At 52.6% G+C, this 17939-nt stretch overlaps 1 protein-coding gene across 6 annotated transcripts; it reads left to right on the top strand.

Moving 5' to 3' along the window:
- The first annotated feature begins 1926 nt into the window (after positions 1 to 1926).
- BRSK1 (BR serine/threonine kinase 1) lies at positions 1927 to 17855 on the top strand. Of its 6 annotated transcripts, none has more exons than XM_036232292.1 (19): positions 1927 to 2011; positions 4771 to 4832; positions 4941 to 5026; positions 6856 to 6996; positions 8862 to 8978; positions 9060 to 9093; positions 9179 to 9247; positions 9490 to 9636; positions 10078 to 10109; positions 10421 to 10591; positions 11129 to 11226; positions 11422 to 11581; positions 11802 to 11862; positions 12306 to 12675; positions 13043 to 13091; positions 13195 to 13318; positions 13810 to 14011; positions 15140 to 15229; positions 17165 to 17855. In XM_036232292.1, the coding sequence occupies exons 1-19, from the start codon at positions 1942 to 1944 to the stop codon at positions 17320 to 17322; spliced, it is 2241 nt and encodes a 746-aa protein (XP_036088185.1). In that variant the 5' UTR covers positions 1927 to 1941; the 3' UTR covers positions 17323 to 17855. The 6 variants fall into 6 exon arrangements, with proteins under 6 accessions (XP_036088185.1, XP_036088186.1, XP_016009639.1 ...); XM_036232293.1 differs by lacking the exon at positions 1927 to 2011 and adding an exon at positions 2233 to 2506; XM_016154153.2 differs by lacking the exon at positions 1927 to 2011 and adding an exon at positions 2538 to 2711.
- Positions 17856 to 17939: the final 84 nt, after the last annotated feature.

The raw sequence follows: 17939 nt of genomic DNA, 5'->3' as shown, positions 1-17939 counted from the left end.
GAAACTTCCCTCAGTCTTGCCAGGGTTATGGAAGGGGGATTCTTGAAGCAAAATGCACAGGTGACGTTGTTTGGGAAGTTTGTTGCCTCCATGCACCAGATTTGGGGCTCAGGGCTGGGATGAATCTCTGCAGACCTGGTCTGCAGCGGTGTTTGCTTTGGGCTGCGCTTAAGGATATCCTGGCTCTAGTCTTCCATTAAAAGCTGTCGCCCTCCAGAAAAAAGTTATTGTAGTCAGCTTCAGGTGGGGCCCACAGTTTCAGATTTATTGAGCTGCTAGGCCTGGGTGTGCAGCGTGATATTTTGGGCAGAGATGGAAAGACAAACAGGCTATGTGTTTGAGTGTGTGAGTGTGTGGTGTTTGTAGTACTGTGGAGGATAGCTGTCAGATAGGGGTCTGGGGCCATTGGTACTCTATTGTATGTTTCCCATGTCTGCTTTTAACATATTTTACACACACACACACACACACACACACACACACACACACACACTTGGTGGCTTAAAACAACACAGATTTATTATCTTATGGTTCTGGAGGTCAGAAATCCAAAATGGTTTGCAGACTTGTGGGCTTGCGCTGGACTAGAATCAAGGTGTCAGAAGGACTGTGTTCCTTCTGAAAGCTACAGCAGAGAATATGTTTCCTTGCATGTCCAGCCTGTAGAGATCACTCGCATTCCTGAGACTGTGGCCACATCACTTTGACTTCAGCTTCTATCATCCCATCTCCTCTGACTCTGAACCTCCTACTTCCCTCTCTCAAGGACCCTGGTGATTACACCTAGGACCCACTCACATAACTGAAGATCATCTCTCTATCTCAAGATCCTTAACTCAATCATATCTGCAAAGACCCTTTTGCCATGTAAGATGTCAATCACAGGTTCTATGTACATGTAGGTACAAGTCTATCTTATCTGTCTAATATATACAAACTTAATTATACATAATACCATATAATATATGTACATATAACATGTAACCGTATATGATATAGTGTTTGTGAACATATATATAATATGATAGTAGCCTACATGGTGGTCCCAGGTACTCTACAAAAAACATAACCTTTACAATGATATGTATGTAGGGTAACCACATATTTTCCATTTACAGCAAGACACTTGAGAGTGAAACGGACCCTATTAAATAATTACAGAATACCAGACATAAACCAGGACTTCTAAGGTCCTGTGAAATCTACTTCATCACCTCTTTTCATCTCAGTCTACATCCTAACTCCCCACCAGCCACAATGACCCCTTCAGTATTCCTAGAACCTACCAGGCACCCTCTCACACAGAGACTTCATGCTTCCTGTTTCCTCTTGGCACTGTATCTAAAATACTTCGTTCAACAAACACTTCCTGTCCCCCTTCCCTGCTTCAGTCTCTTCTTTAACATTGATTACAACTATCTAACAAACCATATATTTTGCCTGTTTATCTTGTTTGATCATTTGCCTCATCCTCTAGGATGGGAACTCCATAGAGTAGGATTTTTTGTTGGTTTGGTTCACCTCTGTGCCCTAACCACTTGCAGCAGTGCCTGGGTCAGACTTGGCACTCAATAGAGGTCCATGGAATGAAGGTGCCTGACCAAGAGACTAAAGGCTTATATGTACACTCTGTAGGGAATTTGAGGGTTAGACAGATCCTCACACCTTTGAGTACCTGATATAGTGGAGTCCTGGATGATGTGAAAATCTAACTGAGCACAGATCCATGAATGTGCTATAGTGGGTATATATGATTATATCGAGGCCCACGTGTGGATCTAGCGGATTCTGCAGTGGGCACCCAGAATACACAGTGGTCTAATAAAATGTCCAGGGACCTCAGGGGGTTCTGGAAGTTTCTCCATAGGAGTACTAAGGACCCTAAATGGAGATATGGAACCAAGCCGATCTGCAAACATGTCTCCTAGGCTATGGGTGGATATGGGTAGAGAAAGGATGCTGGTAGAGAAAGGAGTCCCAGGTGGGTGGGCTTGGGAGCCAGGGGAAACAGGTGAGCAGAGTGGGCAATCCCAAACTTTCTTCCTTTCCTCTGCCTCTGTCTCCATCTTTCAGTGCCCCTCCAACCTGTTCCCACCTTCCTCAGCATCTAGCCTTCTACCTGTGTGTACTCCCCTCTATCCCTCTCTCTGCCCCTCTCCCTCTGTAGCCCTCTCTTTCTACACCTCCGTTTCTTTCCAGCTGTTTTCCGAACCTCCCTCCTTCACCTGTCCATTTTTCTGCCCCTTCTTAGACTGGCTCTTTGCTCCTTTCTCACCTCTCCGTCTCTCCACTTCCTCTCCTTCTCTGCTTTCCTGCAATTCCCTCCCCATCTCCAGTTTCTCTGCTCTCCATTCCTTCCTTCCCTCTGTGTCTGCTCGTTTCCGTATCCTGCCTCTGCCTCTCCTGCCTGCCCCAGCTCCGGATCTGGTCTTCTCCACCTCTCTTGTTGCCACCTCCATCTCCGTGTGGGACTCCATTTCTCTTTGTGCAGCTCCATCCTTGCCGGGTCTGTCTGCTCCTCATCCTTCTACCTCCATCCTCTCGCTCCTGCATCCCTCCCTCCTTCCCGGCATCCTCCCACTTCCTCGCCATCCCTCCAGCTCGCAGGCCCGCCCCTTGCCCCACTCCCCTTCCCTCCGAAAGGGTTAACTTTGGGGAAGGGCCCGGAGTCCCCGGATGGTGATGTCAGCGTGCCGAAGAGAAAGGACGAGGTGGCGGGGGGAGGCGGAGAGGAGGAGGAGGCGGAGGAGAGAGGGCGCGTGGGGGGGGCGGGGGGGACCTCGGCCTGCAGCATCTGCCGGCCCGCACCTCGGACCCCCCCGGCGGGGGGAGGCGCAGGAAGGGGGGGCCGGCCACTGACGGGCTGGGGAGGGGGGCCGCGTAGCCCCCCCGGGCCATGCTGACTCCCGGGGCTTGACACCACCCCCCCCCCGGGCCCGCCCCCCCCAGCTCCGCCGCCCGCCGACTGGGGGGCCCAGCCCAGCCCCCTGGGGACCCCCGGAGAGGTGGGGGGCAGCCGGGGGGGCCGGGACGGTGCAGTCGCCGGCCCCCACCGGAGAGACGGGGCGACCGGCCGCAGGGGGGCCGGCCGGGGAACCGGTCGGGCCGGGAGCAAGGGCACCATGTCGTCCGGGGCCAAGGAGGGAGGCGGGGGCTCCCCGGCCTACCACCTCCCGCACCCGCACCCGCACCCACACCCACCCCAACACGCCCAGTATGTGGGCCCCTATCGACTGGAGAAGACGCTGGGCAAAGGACAGACAGGTGAGCCAGAGGAGGGGCGTGGGCAGGGGGAGCTGGGGGCAGAGGGCGGGACTCACAGATATTCAAAGGGCAGGGGCTGGCTGCCCACACCCCTCGGTCTGGCACGGGAAAAGGGACTTGGGGTTCAGACTGCCCCATCCCCAGAATGAAGGGAGGAGAAGGCTCAGACTCTGAGGTCCTTGAGATGAAGAGGCTGGGGGCCTGGACTCCTGGAGAATGCTGGGGCCAAGGGCTGCCACTTGGTTCCTGGCAGAGGTTGGAGGGGCTTGGCAGAAGTGGGGAAGGGAGGCCAGCCTGCAGCAGAGACAGTGGCACGGAATGGTGGCAGGGGGAGCAGAGGTCCTTGGTGCAGTACAGCCGCAGGCTGAGGTGAGGCGCTGGACAGACAGGGGTGAGCCTAGGGAGCGGCTTCCCTCTGCACTGTCCTCAGGCCTTGGAGGGTTGTCTGTTGGGGTGACAGGGAGTGAGGCCAGGGCAATGGGGTCTGTAGCATCCTCCCCCTTCCCCAGCATGCTTGCTCAGTGTGGGTATTAGGAACGGAGAGGTGGAAGATGCAAGAGGCAAATCCCCTAGCAGTGGCTGTGGAGGGGATCATCCTTTGCTGTTGCTAAACACCCGCCACTAGCCATGGCCTCTTTCCTGCTGGGTGGGGGATGTCCTGGGCAAGAGGTCCAGGGTCTCTATGAAACTAAGGGCCAGGGCCTGAGGTAGGAGGGGAGAGAGTCAGACCTCCAGAGTACAGGTGTTGCTGACCTGAATTCCTGAGTTATGGGAAGCAAGGGGCCTGAACCCCGAATCTGAAGGAGGAGGGGCTGGGGGCGTGGACTCCTGGGTCTGAGGGAGGAGACTGGGGGGCTGGACTCCTAGATCTGTGGCTTTGAGGTTTCTCTTGGAGAGTGGGCATATATTTGTGGTTTGCGTGCTCTGAGCTACAACTAGTATTAAAAGCCAATCAAAAAAAGGGATTGGAAGGTCGGGGTTTGGGAGGAGGTGGCTGGGATGGTCTGGGAAGGGGGCAAACATGGCATTATATTCCTTGAGAGTCTCCAGAAGATTGAAGCACAAAAAACTCAAAGAAGTGATGGGTTGAAGGACAGAGAGAGGTTTGAAGGAAGCATATTGGGGACACAAAACCATAGAGAGACAGTGAGGAAAGACTGTGGGGAGATGAACCTACACAGCCACCAAGGAAGGACAGAATTAGGGTGAGAATTGGGGTGGCAGTGGAGATGAAGACTAGTGAGTAGAAGGACAATCGGGAGAGACAGAATCAGGCAATGGGGAGCAGGGAGAGAACTGTGTCTTGTGAGCATGGCAGCTGTCGGCCCCCAGGAGTTCAGGTCAGGGTGAGTCAGGCCCCTGTGAAACAGCAAACAGGAGAAGGAGGAGGAAACAAGGTGGCAAGGGGGGGTTGGCCAAAGTAGGGAAGGGTGGTCTGGCAGCACACCCCACCTTTCAATCATGCTCCCCCAGGGCTGGTTAAACTCGGGGTCCACTGCATCACAGGCCAGAAGGTCGCCATCAAGATCGTGAACCGGGAGAAGCTGTCAGAATCAGTGCTGATGAAGGTGTGTGTGCGTGTGTGTGTGTGTGTTTCAGGGGAAGGGGGAACCCTTTGGGGATGGGGGGGGAGAGGTGGTGCTGCCCTGCCTTCCTCTGTCACCCCACTGCCCCAGGTGGAACGGGAGATCGCCATCCTGAAGCTCATCGAGCACCCCCACGTCCTCAAGCTCCATGACGTCTACGAGAACAAGAAATATTTGTAGGTATTTATAGACACCCAGCCCCTCCATGTGCCCTCCCCAACTTCCTAGAGTGGGACCTTTCCAGAAATAAGGTGGGGGTGGGGGTTGTGGGAAAACTTGATGTCTCCCTGCTGGGCCACTGAAGGCCTGGTCCCCTCCCTACTGCACAGGGACGCCCCTTACACACATATCACCCTGACCTGGCCTGATGCTGATGGTTGAATGTGCCCCAGCAACAGGATGGCCAAGCCTGAGCTTCCCTAAGAGTGGGCAGAGACTGATCCTTGCCCTTACCCCCTAGCCCCAGTCGTGCACCCCACTGCACCAAGGGAACACTCTGTACTGGATAACCTGGGTACCTCGGCCAGACCCAACTCCCTCGCCCACCCTGTCCCTGTTTGCTTAGACAATGGGGCCTAGCCAAGCCCAAGGCCTGGGGACTCCTGCTTCCTACCACACACCCACTCTGGAGCACTAGGGACCTCCTGCTCCCCCAACATAACCCTGGGCATTATGACTGGACACCCCAACAATGAGACTCCTTAGGAGTTCTGAGCCCCTATCTCAGAGTCTATTACCCCCCATGGAGGCCAAGGGTGGGGTCCAGCTGTCCAGGCTTCAGACAATAGGCCTTTGTCTGGGTTCTGGTGACCCGAGGGACAGCTGGGCTGGCCAGCAGGAGAGGCGACAGCCCTGCTGCCCCCACCACACAGCCCCCGGGATAAACTGACTCCAACACCTATCAGATGCTCAAGCAGGTGTCCCCAGATGGGAAGCTGCTCTCGACCCAGGAGCTAGTGAGAATTGTAGTCCCCAAGTGTTCCCAGATGTGGTGGCAGTAGCTACAGCTCCCACGCCAGGGGCCCTGGGGGCTTCTGGGAGTGAGAATTTTAATTTCCCAGAGCTTCATGGGATTTAGAGTCCTAGAAAGAAAAAAATCCAGGTGGCTGATGGGAGTTGTAGTCCTTTCCTTCACAGATGTTTACTTAGATCAGTGCACATAGCGGTCATTATTGCCAAGAATTAGTGGGATTTGTGTTTATTCATCTTAAAAGGCTTATAGGAATAAGAGGCTTGGCTTTCCAGGGGCCAGTGGGTGTATGTTTATGGGTTATCTTTATTTCCCAGAATCTTGTGACAATTGGGAGTGTCTGTCCTCCAGGTGCTAAAGGAGCTGCCTTATCTCCCAAAACAACTAGGAGTCAAAGAGTTAATACTCCTGAACTTGACCTACAAGTCTCTGCTGCCCAGGGCTGATGGGAGTTGAATTTTGACTTCTCGAAGGGAATTAGGGTCTCTCCCTCTCAGGGGCTGATGGGGATCAAAGTCTACTTTCCTAAAGTTGAAGTAGTGTACACTACAATGTCATTGCCTAAGAACAGATGAGAATTACATTATCTGCAGCTCAGAAACTATGGCTTTCCAGAAGCTGACGGAAATGGGCAGCTTTACCTACTAGGGGCCTAGGAGAATTGGGATCTCTGTCCTCCAGCTGCTAATGAAGTTACCTTCTGAGGACAACTGTTAGTCAAAGTGCTGACCCCTGAAGTTGACAGGGGTGTCTCTGCTGCCCAGGGCTGATGGGGATTGTTTCCACTTCCCAATGGCTGTTGGGAATTGGAGTCTCTACCATAGAATGATAGTTATTGGAAGCTCTTCCTCCAAGAGAGTCATGGGAATTGGAGTCTCTTCTTCTCAGGGGCTCATGGGAATTAGGAATCGCTGCCTCCAGAGCCAGTGGGATTGAGATCTTGTGCTAGGGTTGAGGCATGGATGGAAAAGGGAGACTAGGTCTTTGGGCCCCAACATACCCTATCCAGCCCTCTGCCGCCTCCATGTCCCTTAGGTACCTGGTTCTGGAGCATGTCTCTGGAGGTGAACTGTTTGACTACCTGGTAAAGAAGGGAAGACTGACTCCCAAGGAGGCCCGGAAGTTCTTCCGCCAGATTGTATCGGCGCTGGACTTCTGCCACAGCTACTCTATCTGGTGAGGGCATAACCACTGATCAGCTTCCTGTCTGTGTGAATTTACCAATTTGGACATTTCTTAGACATAGAACCTAACTATACATGGTCTCTCATGACTGGCTTCTTACACTTTAGCAGAACATTTCTAGGGTTTATCCACGTTATAGCCGGTGTCAGTTCTTCATTCCTTTTCACGGCTGAGCAATACTCCACCGTATGGATGGACAATGTTTGTTAATCCATTCACTAATTGATGGACATTTTGGTTCTTTCTCCTTTTGGTTATTATGGGTAATGTGGAAATATGATCATCCCTGTACAGGTTTTGGTGTATACCTGTGTTTTCAGTTTTCTTGGGTACCTAGGAGTGGAATTGTTGGGTCCAATGGGAGCTCTATGTTTAGCCTTTTGAGGAAGTACTGGACCATTTTTCAAAGTGGCTGCATTATTGGACATCCTCACCAGCGCTCTATGAAGGTCTAGAGCTCTCTACATCCGTGTCAGCACTTGTTAATATCTGACTTTTTGATTATAGCCATCTTTGGGTGTGAAGTGGGATCTAATTGTAGTTTTGACTTACACTTCTCTTATGGCTAATGACACGGAAGATCTTTTCATGTGCTGTTGGCCATTTATATATCTTTTTTGGAGAAATGTCTATGCAGATCTTTTGCTCACTTTTAATTGAATTAGTTGTTTTCTTTATTAAGTTGCAAGAGTTATTCTAGGAACAAATCTTTCATCAGATGTATATTTTTCAAGTATTTTTTTCCGGTTTGTGACATACTTTTGCATTTTTATGACAATGTCTTGTGACAAGCAGAAGTTTACATTTTAATTAACTCCATTTTGTTTATTTATTTATTTTTTTGCTTTTACAGTCCATGCTTTATCTGTCCCAGTTAAGAAATCTTTGCCTAGTTCTTGCATTTAGGCCTAGGATCCATTTCAAATTAATGTTTGCATTTGGTGGGATGTGTGGTTTGAGGTTCATTTTTTGCATTTGAATGCCCATAGGAAAACATTGTCTTTTGCTCTCTGAACTGCCTTCAGCTCTCAAAGAAAGATATTAAATAGGCAGCTTTTTTATGAGTACAGTGCAAAATAGATGCCTTTGGTTCTCTCAACCTCATCGATTTGCACCCCTCTCTCTCTGGGATGGGAACTGGGAATGGGTAGGGATCAGGGTGAAAGCACTCAGACTTGGGACTAAAACTGGGTGATAAAAAGGCAGCCCATTTAAATTGTCCACACCGCCCCCCCCCCCCATTGGAAAGACAGTGTCAAAAAACTCTGACATTAAAAACACTGACCTCCAGGGGGCGATAGTCAACATATTTAACAACCAGTGCAACCTGGTTCTGATCACTTTCAACAGAAACTATAGAATCCCCTTGCCCCACCTCCCCCCCTCCACAAGGATTTTGGCCCCAGAGGAAGGGGTGCCTGAGGGAGGGACCAGTAGCAAGTTTGGGGTGGTGGCAGTATTATTTTTATTATTCAATATTGAAATATGGAAATATTTCAATATTTAAAGAGCCTGATCAGTATCAGCCCTGTCCACCCCAAAATAACTCACCTCCTCTGTATTCAAATGTCTGTGGATAAAATGATACAACATCTGGGGTCTCCTGCAAAATAATTTAGTGGGGGAGGGAGAGCATATATAGGAGCATCAGTGAGAGAAGATGTGCCCTGGGATGATAATTGATCAAGCTGGGTGATGGGTACCAAGTACTTCCCTATATTCTTCTCTCTACTTTTGGGTGTGTTTGAAATTGTCCATAATCAAAGTTGCCAGAAGTGTCCCCTCTGAGAGACAGTAAATGGGATCTAGGCCTCTAAGAGGAGGGCAGAGGCCTGAGCCCCAGCTGTCTGTCTCAGCCACAGAGACCTGAAGCCCGAGAACCTGCTTCTGGATGAGAAGAACAACATCCGCATTGCAGACTTTGGCATGGCGTCCCTGCAGGTGGGGGACAGCCTGCTGGAGACCAGCTGTGGGTGAGTCAGGGGCCCAGCCTCCTGAGTCCCGGAGAGAGGGCCAGAAGCTGGTCAGAGGCTCATGCCACATCTCTCCCCCAGGTCCCCCCACTATGCATGTCCAGAGGTGATTAAGGTGAGTGAGGAGCAGATGGAAGGAAGAGGAGTGGAGAGAGCCTGGCTGAGCAGGGAGCTTCATGGCTGGCCCTGCTTTCTTGTAGGGGGAAAAGTATGATGGCCGCCGGGCAGACATGTGGAGCTGTGGTGTCATCCTCTTTGCTCTGCTTGTGGTAAGGTGCCCCTCACCCCTCCTGCTCCATTTCTAGAATAATTCTGCCTGGTAGGAGCCCTCATCCCAAAAATTGTCTGCCAAATATTTAACTGGTATCAGAAAGGTGGGGGGTGATCCTGAAGGTAAGCATTCAGTCACACAACTGTGGGATAGTCCCCAGGGATAGGGGGATCCCCGAAAGGAATGAGGCAGCCAGGAGCTTTTGGAGGACTTGGAACATGGTTGGTCATTTGTCACCAGGGGGCTCTACCCTTCGATGATGACAACCTCCGCCAGCTGCTGGAGAAGGTGAAACGGGGCGTCTTCCACATGCCTCACTTCATTCCTCCAGACTGCCAGAGCCTCCTGAGGGGGATGATTGAAGTAGAGCCCGAGAAGAGGCTTAGTGTGAGTTGGGGGAACCGGGACAAGGATGGGGACAGTGGGTGATGAGGTCGGTATCCCAAGGGGAGTCATGGGGGAGTTGCTGCCTGAGTCTCAGCCCCAAATCCTGCAAACAAGCCACTCCAAAAAGGGACGAGGGACCCCTTACGCAGAGGGATCATGCACACACCGGCCCTCTGAAAGCAGCTTGGGCAGGGGCTGGATGCTACTGAGCAAGTAGAAAATGTAGCCAGGCTGGTCCAGAGTAGTCAGACTGCTGCGCGTGCGCAGGGCAAAGCACACGGCCACCACTAGAGGGAGACCTTAGCTGTCGTCCTGCATGTGTTTACCAGGAGGGTGGGGGCGCAGTTAGGGACCCCCGACACTACCTCATCAGCTTCCCTTACGGCCAATTGTGATCATTTGACCTCACTTCTGCTTCTCTATGACCCGCTCCTCTTACAGCTGGAGCAAATTCAAAAACATCCCTGGTACCTGTGAGTATGGGGGAACTGGACACAGGGGTCCGCTGGGGGAAGAAGGGACAGGGGCTCAAATATCAAGGGCTTCCAAAGCAGGAGAGCTGGCTAGGGGCTGGGAGGCCCAGGTCCCTGAGTGAGGAGGGGCTAAGGACTCAGACTTCTGAGTTCTAGGGGAAGAGGGCACAGGTGGAGGAGAGGATGGGGCCTGCACTCCTGGGTTCCTAAGAGAGGGGCAGGGTGAGACCCAGGACCCCCGAGTCCAAGATGAAAGAGAGGGCTGGAGTCCCAAATCCCGGGTTCTCTATGATGTTTCTCTCTCTCCCCAGGGGTGGGAAACACGAGCCAGACCCATGCCTGGAGCCAGCCCCAGGCCGCCGGGTGGCTATGCGGAGCCTGCCATCAAACGGAGAGCTGGACCCCGACGTCCTGGAGAGCATGGCTTCGCTGGGCTGCTTCAGGGACCGGGAGCGGCTGCACCGCGAGCTGCGCAGCGAGGAGTAAGACCCCTGCGGAAACACATGTAGACAGCAGGGGCATGTTTGAAATTGTCCAGAATCAAACTTGCCAGAAGTGTATCCCTCTAAGAGGTGGTGATTGGGGTCTAGGTTCCCAGGACCACTGGCAGGGGCAAGCCAAGCCTCCAGATGGGGGCATGGCTTAAAACTTCCCCGGGGACCTGTTCCTGGAGGAACCATGACTGCAATGGGTCTTGGGACCAGTGGGAAAAAGACAAACAATTACAAAAAGTATGAATAGATGCTAAGGCTGACTTAGACGTTGTGCCTCCTAAAACACTTACATAGAGTAAGTGATCAAATTTTAAATATTATTGCTATTATTATTGTTATTATTGAGGTGAAGCCGAGATGTACACCAAGACAAAGGAATGAACCACTTTGATACCTAGGAAATTGGAACCATATACAGAGATACTGGGTGGACTGAGCCCCCAGAGAGCCACAGCTGCAGGGAGGGGACGAGATCACCTCTGGGACTTGACCTCTTGCTTCAATCCTCTGCTACCCCCTCCATAGGGAAAACCAAGAAAAGATGATATATTATCTGCTTTTGGATCGGAAAGAGCGGTATCCCAGCTGTGAGGACCAGGACCTGCCTCCCCGGAATGATGTTGGTGAGCAGGCAGGGCTGGGAGTCCAGGCCCCAGGTTCCTGAGGGAGGATAGGGCTACAGGACCTGAGCCTCAGAGTGCAGACTCCTTAACTAGCTGTGACTTTTGTCAAAACCCTCCCCACTCTGGGCCTCAGTTTCCCCATCTGTCTGAGCACCATGTACAGCTGGACAAATCAGTCTCTTGACTGGCCCTCAGACCCTCCTCGGAAGCGTGTGGACTCCCCCATGCTGAGCCGTCACGGGAAGCGGCGGCCAGAGCGGAAGTCCATGGAAGTCCTCAGCATCACAGATGCCGGGGGTGGCGGCTCCCCGGTGCCCACCCGACGGGCCCTGGAGATGGCCCAACACAGCCAGAGGTGGGGACCCTGCTCCTTGGACAGGATATCTAGTCCTGGGTGGGGAGGGAGTTCAGGATTCTAACCCCATCCCCACCTCCAAGGTACTGTGTGATTGGGACAAGTCACCTGCCCTCTCTGTGGGCCTAATATCTCCATCTTGAAGGAGTGTAAAAGGGAGAGGACAGCTGAGCCTTTTGGAACCCTCTCTCCTGATGTTCTTAATCTATCCTGGAAACAGATCCCGTAGTGTCAGTGGAGCCTCCACCGGTCTGTCCTCCAGCCCTCTGAGCAGCCCCAGGGTAAGGCCAGGTCTCCAGTGAATTGAGAAGGGGTAAGGGGGTGAAGACACTGCAGAGCAGAGATTGAACAGCAGAAACTACAGTTCCCGTAAAGTCGAGAGACATTGCCTCCTTGACCATAAAGGGCCAAAGACCCAAGCCTCAGTAATATTTTAGGCCACTGGCCATTTCCACCTCCATAGGGCTGGGTTCTCAGTGTGTCTGAGGGGTTCATTTCCTCATTTAACATTAACTAATTGAGTGGTTACTGTATGCCAGTCACTGCTGGGTTTACTTCCTACCCCAACAATGGTGTTTTGTTTTGTTTTGGGGGGCATGGGGGAATAGTTGGACTACAAGTTCCGGCATGCATTGTGGTCCATTTGCCCAAGTGTGTGTGGGGGACACCTAGAGTCTCCTGGCAGTTGTAGTTCATCCTCTCACCCGCCTCCACTTCTCCACAGAGTCCGGTATTTTCCTTCTCACCAGAGCCTGGAGCTGGAGATGAGGCTCGGGGCGGGGGCTCCCCGACTTCCAAAACACAGACTCTGCCTTCTCGGGGCCCCAGGGGTGGAGGCGCCGGGGAGCAGCCCCCGCCCCCCAGTGCTCGCTCCACTCCCCTGCCCGGTCCCCCAGGCTCCCCGCGCTCCTCTGGGGGGACCCCCTTGCACTCACCCCTGCACACGCCCCGGGCCAGCCCCACCGGGACCCCGGGAACAACACCACCCCCAAGCCCCGGTGGTGGCGTCGGGGGAGCCGCCTGGAGGAGTCGTCTTAATTCTATCCGCAACAGCTTCCTGGGTTCCCCTCGTTTTCACCGGCGCAAGATGCAGGGTACGGGGTCCCTGGGAGAACAGGGGCTGGGGGCTAACATCCTATTCCGCTCAGGAGGGGGCTAGGGACCCAGATTCCCACAGCCTAGAAGAGCGGGCTTTGAGCACAGTTGCAGGTGGTAGGGAGAGGAGGAGGTGGGGCCTCCGCCTCTGAGGGATAGGGCCCTTGGTGCTCTGGTTCACCTTCCCATCGGTTCATGGTAAGCAAGCCCCACCCACAGGGGGCATGGCCTAACGTGGCAGAATGCTGTTTGGTTGGGAGATGAAGAGGCAATGGGTCTGGACCCCCTAGCTAAAGGGAACTGCTGGACACAAAGATGATGAACAAGTGTTGACCATGCTCACCCCTTCTCCCCGCTCTCCCCCAGTCCCCACCGCTGAGGAGATGTCCAGTTTGACGCCAGAGTCCTCTCCAGAGTGAGTCTGACCGGGAAGAGAAGAGACCCGGTGGAGGTGGAGAGAGGAAATTCATTCCTTCAGCCCCTTCCTGACCCTCCTCCAACCATTCCCTCCCACTCAGGCTGGCAAAACGCTCCTGGTTCGGTAACTTCATCTCTTTGGACAAAGAAGAACAAATATTTCTCGTGCTAAAGGACAAACCTCTCAGCAGCATCAAAGCGGACATTGTCCATGCCTTCCTATCGGTGAGGGGCCTGGGTCCCCATTACCCTGGCCACCACAGAACTACGAATCCCAGCAGCCCCTGGGGTTTACCCCCCTTAGGACTGGCCTGACTTCCTCCTGTGCCTCATGGGATTTGTAGTTTTTCAGTTAGAGTTGGGTTTGGTCATTGTGGGGACAAGGAGGCAGGAGAGGTTTGTTGTGCCCTGGGTCCTGGAAGTGGTAAATAGGATCCTGAATTACAGTTACCACATATTAGTGTCCCCTGAGGATTGATGATTTGCCATTCCCCTACCATTACATTGGGATTCAGTTGCTCGGCCCTTCCTCCTATACCTTATTTCTCGTAAGACAGAGGAAACTACAAGTCACAACAGGCAATGGGGACTCCCAATGGCTTTTCTGTTATTTTGCACCAGTGGCTGATGGGACTCGTAGTTCCTTGGGTTAGTTATCCTTTCCCTAGAATCAGGTCACTGGAATCAATCCTCCATATGTCCCCCACCTCTCTCAGATCCCCAGCCTGAGTCACAGTGTGCTGTCACAGACCAGCTTCAGGGCTGAGTATAAGGCCAGTGGTGGCCCCTCCGTCTTCCAGAAGCCCGTTCGCTTCCAGGTGGACATCAGCTCCTCTGAGGGGCCAGAGCCCTCCCCTCGACGGGATGGCAGTGGTGGTGGTGGCGGTATCTACTCTGTCACCTTTACTCTCATCTCTGGTAAGTTTCCCTGGACTGGACTGCCCCAGCCCAGTGTTTCGGATGCTCAAGACAGCTGAGATAGGATAGCAGCCCAGGAAGGCAGCACTACCAGGGAAGAGGACACAGTGCTTAGCTGGTGATGACTGTGTACACCCTTCCTCACTCAGACCCCAACATTCTCTCTTTCCCCCTTTTCTTATCAGCATTTAATGTAATGTCATATTTACTTAAAACATGCCTGGTGCTTTATATGTACTAGTTCTTCAAAGCTTCCCAGCAGCCTTTGAGGTGTTAGAAATCACCCACTTGACGGAGATAAAAACTGAGTCCTAAATTGACTCAACAAGAGTCAAACTGCTCTCTGTGACCGACCTGGGGCTCAGCCTAGGCCTTCTGACCTTGCAGTGCAAAGCTCTACCTACTACTTTATGACTGTACATCAGAAGAGCAAAGACATGGGGTGCTGCTGTCAGGCCATTCCTGCGCCCAGAGCAGACATTACCAATCTATCATAGCGCTTCTTGCTGCTAATCTCAGGACAGCCTCAAACTCCAGGCAGCCACAAACTCCAGGCAGCCACAACCAATCAAGAGCTGGCACAAGAGATGACAACCACAGAAATGCCTCGTTTCCAATTATACTTTTTCCCTGAGTTATGATAAGAAGAGTTTGGGGAATGAGGGATAGATATCTATTTGCTCTCCTTGTCACCAACGTTAATATGTCATGACTAGGAGATGAACTTTCTCCCAGAGTTTCTAAACCATGCTGTTAAGAAACACTGAGGTGTTATATCACTTAAATTAATTATGGCTCTTTTTTTTTCTTCCTTAAAGACTAATATGGAGAATGTTCTTAGTTTTAAAATTTTTTTCCTGCTATTGATTTTTCTTACATATCTGGCTTTTCATGGTCTCCACTAGAAAATAACGAGTAATAAAACCCATTTAAATAGAAAACAATAACCATTGTTATTTTAAATCCAATGTTTCTTTGCTCCATGTGAACCATGGATTTATGCCTAGCCCTAACAGAGGGAGAAATTAAGACCCCTTTGCTGGGCAGAGGGACTGTGTTCCACAGGGTGGGAGGGCCTTCTTTGTCCCCACCTGTCCCCAAGTCAGTATGTTTACTTGCTTTTTCCAGGTCCCAGCCGTCGGTTCAAGCGAGTTGTGGAGACGATCCAGGCACAGCTGCTAAGCACTCATGACCAGCCTTCTGTGCAGGCCCTGGCAGGTGGGAGGCAGGGGATGAGGGGCTGTCTCCTTCTTCTGTGCTGTGAGGTGGAGGGATCTGCAGGCAAGGCTTTAGCTGTGGGCATGGAAGGCTTACCTGTTCTTGCGTTGTCACTATTATTTTATTTTGTCGAGGCCTCACCTGAGGAGTAGTGAGAAGGTTCCTGCAGAAACTGGGACCTTTCTGGCCCTGTTGAGTTACCTTTCAAGGACTCAGCCTCATCTGGGAGCATGTGCTCTGTGCCCCAGGGGGTGACTTGTTGGCTCAGCCCCACTCCTGAGATATGAAGTCTCCTCCCCTCAGCATAGAGGTTCCCTAGGCACCACGGTGAAAGGGAGCAGGCAGACAGGACCCCAGCCATGAGGGCAGGAGCCTGGGTGGCCTTGTCATGGGAGAATGCCAAGTCTCAGGGTCAGATCTGCTTGAGAGCAGTGGTTCCAGACTAGGGGCCTATTTTGCCAAGGTCAGAATTGACAGGGCCGACATCAAGGTGTCCCAGGCCACACTCCCTCCTTTAAGGCTGGGGATCGAGGGATCTGGTTTTGTCCTCAGAGGCCACAGGCCCACATTCCTTTGCTTATCACTTATCTTCACAGCTGGTGATGTTGCATCTCCTTGAAGGTCATCCTGTAGTCACATTTCCATGTGACCCTGACCTCAGCTAAGAAAAGTTCTTTTAAGAACCCACCCAGATAATCCAAAATAGTTGCCCCACTTTGGGGTTTTAACCTTTGTCACAACTGCAGAGTTCTTTTTGCCTTATAAAGTAACACAGTCACAGCTTCAGTTTTCGGAGGGAGACATCTTTGGAGGGGGGCATGATTCTGCCTACCTCAGCCCCCCAGGGGACATCTGGCAACATCTGGAGACTTTTTGGTTGTGTTAATTTGGGAGGAAAGGGGTGCTCCTGGCATATCATGGGTGGAGGCTAGGGATGCTATAAAACATCCCACAGTACACAGGATGCCCTCACAGCAAGGAGTTACCTGGCCCCAAGCACCGCTAGTGGGGAGTGGGGAAACTCTGCTCTATTAGTCTCCACTGGGCCTAGTTGCCTGGGGCAACAAGAAAGCAAGCTAGGAGGCTCCCTGAACCTTTTTAGACCAAGTTGCCAAGGAAAGCTGGCCTTAGCAACCAGGGTTCCCAAAAGGGGACACCCTCAAAGATGTAGGATCAACGGGCACCCTTGGGGCCTTAGCCACATGTCTTATAAAGGGGAATAGGGCAGGAGACAACCTCCAGTCTCCCCCAGGAACAGGGAGAGCCTTATTGGTTGCCATGAAAACGAGGTCTCCAGCAATCAATGTCTCCTAAGGGGGACATTCTCTGCCGGAGGACCTCAGGTGCTATTTTGGGCCCCATAAAAATTGCTAGGTGACCACTGACAACCATTGCTGCTAGCACAGTTCCCTAGTCTGGGGGAGTGAGACCCTACAAAAAGGTGATCCCAGTCAGGCAGACCCAACTGGGAGGGCAGGGGCCCCCAAACAACTCGCTGTAGGTGCCCCAGCTCCACAGCAAGGGTAGTGGGAGGTAAGGGGGCCTTCTTGCTATAATCTGGGAGATTCAGATCTTACTTGCTGCCACATAAATGGTCCCTTAGCAAATAGCGATATAATCAGAGGCTCTGAGAATGTCTTCCCTAGTTGGGCAACTGGGTCTCACTTGGACAAACTTGGCCTGGTTTCCAAAGGCCACAAGGGTCAGAGGGGGCCTAGGAAGAACAGGTTGCCAGGCCTGGTTGCTGGCATGTATCTCTCTGGCAACCATCTCCCCAGGCCTCCAACCCTGTGTCGGGGGCTTGGGCCTCAGCACAGTGTCACTGGAGCATGTTCCCTGGGGTTTGGCAGTTTTGGGGTCACTGAGACCAGTTGATAGCAGGAGCCTCCACGCCGGGCTCCCGAGGGCCTGTGACAAACCACTTCCTCCCTATAGACGAGAAGAATGGGGCCCAGATACAGCCTGCCAGCACCCCACCCCGGAGCCTGCAGCCCCCGCCTGGCCGCCCAGACCCAGAGCTGACCAGCTCCCCGCGCCGAGGTCCCCCCAAGGACAAGAAGCTCCTGGCCACCAACGGGACTCCTCTGCCCTGACCCCAAGGGGCCGGGGAAGGAGGGGAGCCCCCTCCACCCCCCTTCCCTGCCCCCCAACTGTGAATCTGTAAATAGGGCCCACGGAGTACATAGGGAGGGGGGGACACAAACCTGGCCTTGCCCTGCAGGGATGGGGCTCAATGGCCATGCCCAATGGGGGTTGGTTGTAGGGGGGACAGGGGGTGGGGAGCTGTTTCTATTTTATTTATTTATTTATTTATTTATTTATTATTTTATTTATTGATCGATCTCTGCGGGGTGGGGTGGGGGAGAAACAGGGGCTGGTTGGGGTGGCTTAGCAGATCCGGACAACAGGGCCATCTGTCCTTGTGTCATCCCCAACCCCCCCCCCCACACACACACACACTCCCTGGACTCCCATTCCATGATCCGCCTCCTCCCCCTACAACCTTCTGTATGGATTTGCTCTCTGGAAGGAATTCGGGTTTCGCGTGATCCTGCCTGCGTCTGTGTCTCTGATTCCGCCAGCGGCAAAAAAACAAAAATAATAATAATAAATAGCCTTGATCAGGGATGGCTGGCTGGCCTTGGCCTCTCACTTCCTGGGTGGCCTTGATTGCAGGGGTGGGACCAGATGGTAGGGACAGAAGGGTATG

This window comes from Rousettus aegyptiacus, unplaced genomic scaffold (assembly GCF_014176215.1).
Source record: "Rousettus aegyptiacus isolate mRouAeg1 unplaced genomic scaffold, mRouAeg1.p scaffold_m13_p_14, whole genome shotgun sequence".
Classification (NCBI taxonomy): domain Eukaryota; kingdom Metazoa; phylum Chordata; class Mammalia; order Chiroptera; family Pteropodidae; genus Rousettus; species Rousettus aegyptiacus.
The sequence above is the reverse complement of the archived record's forward strand: the minus strand, read 5'-3'. Positions and strand labels throughout refer to the sequence as shown.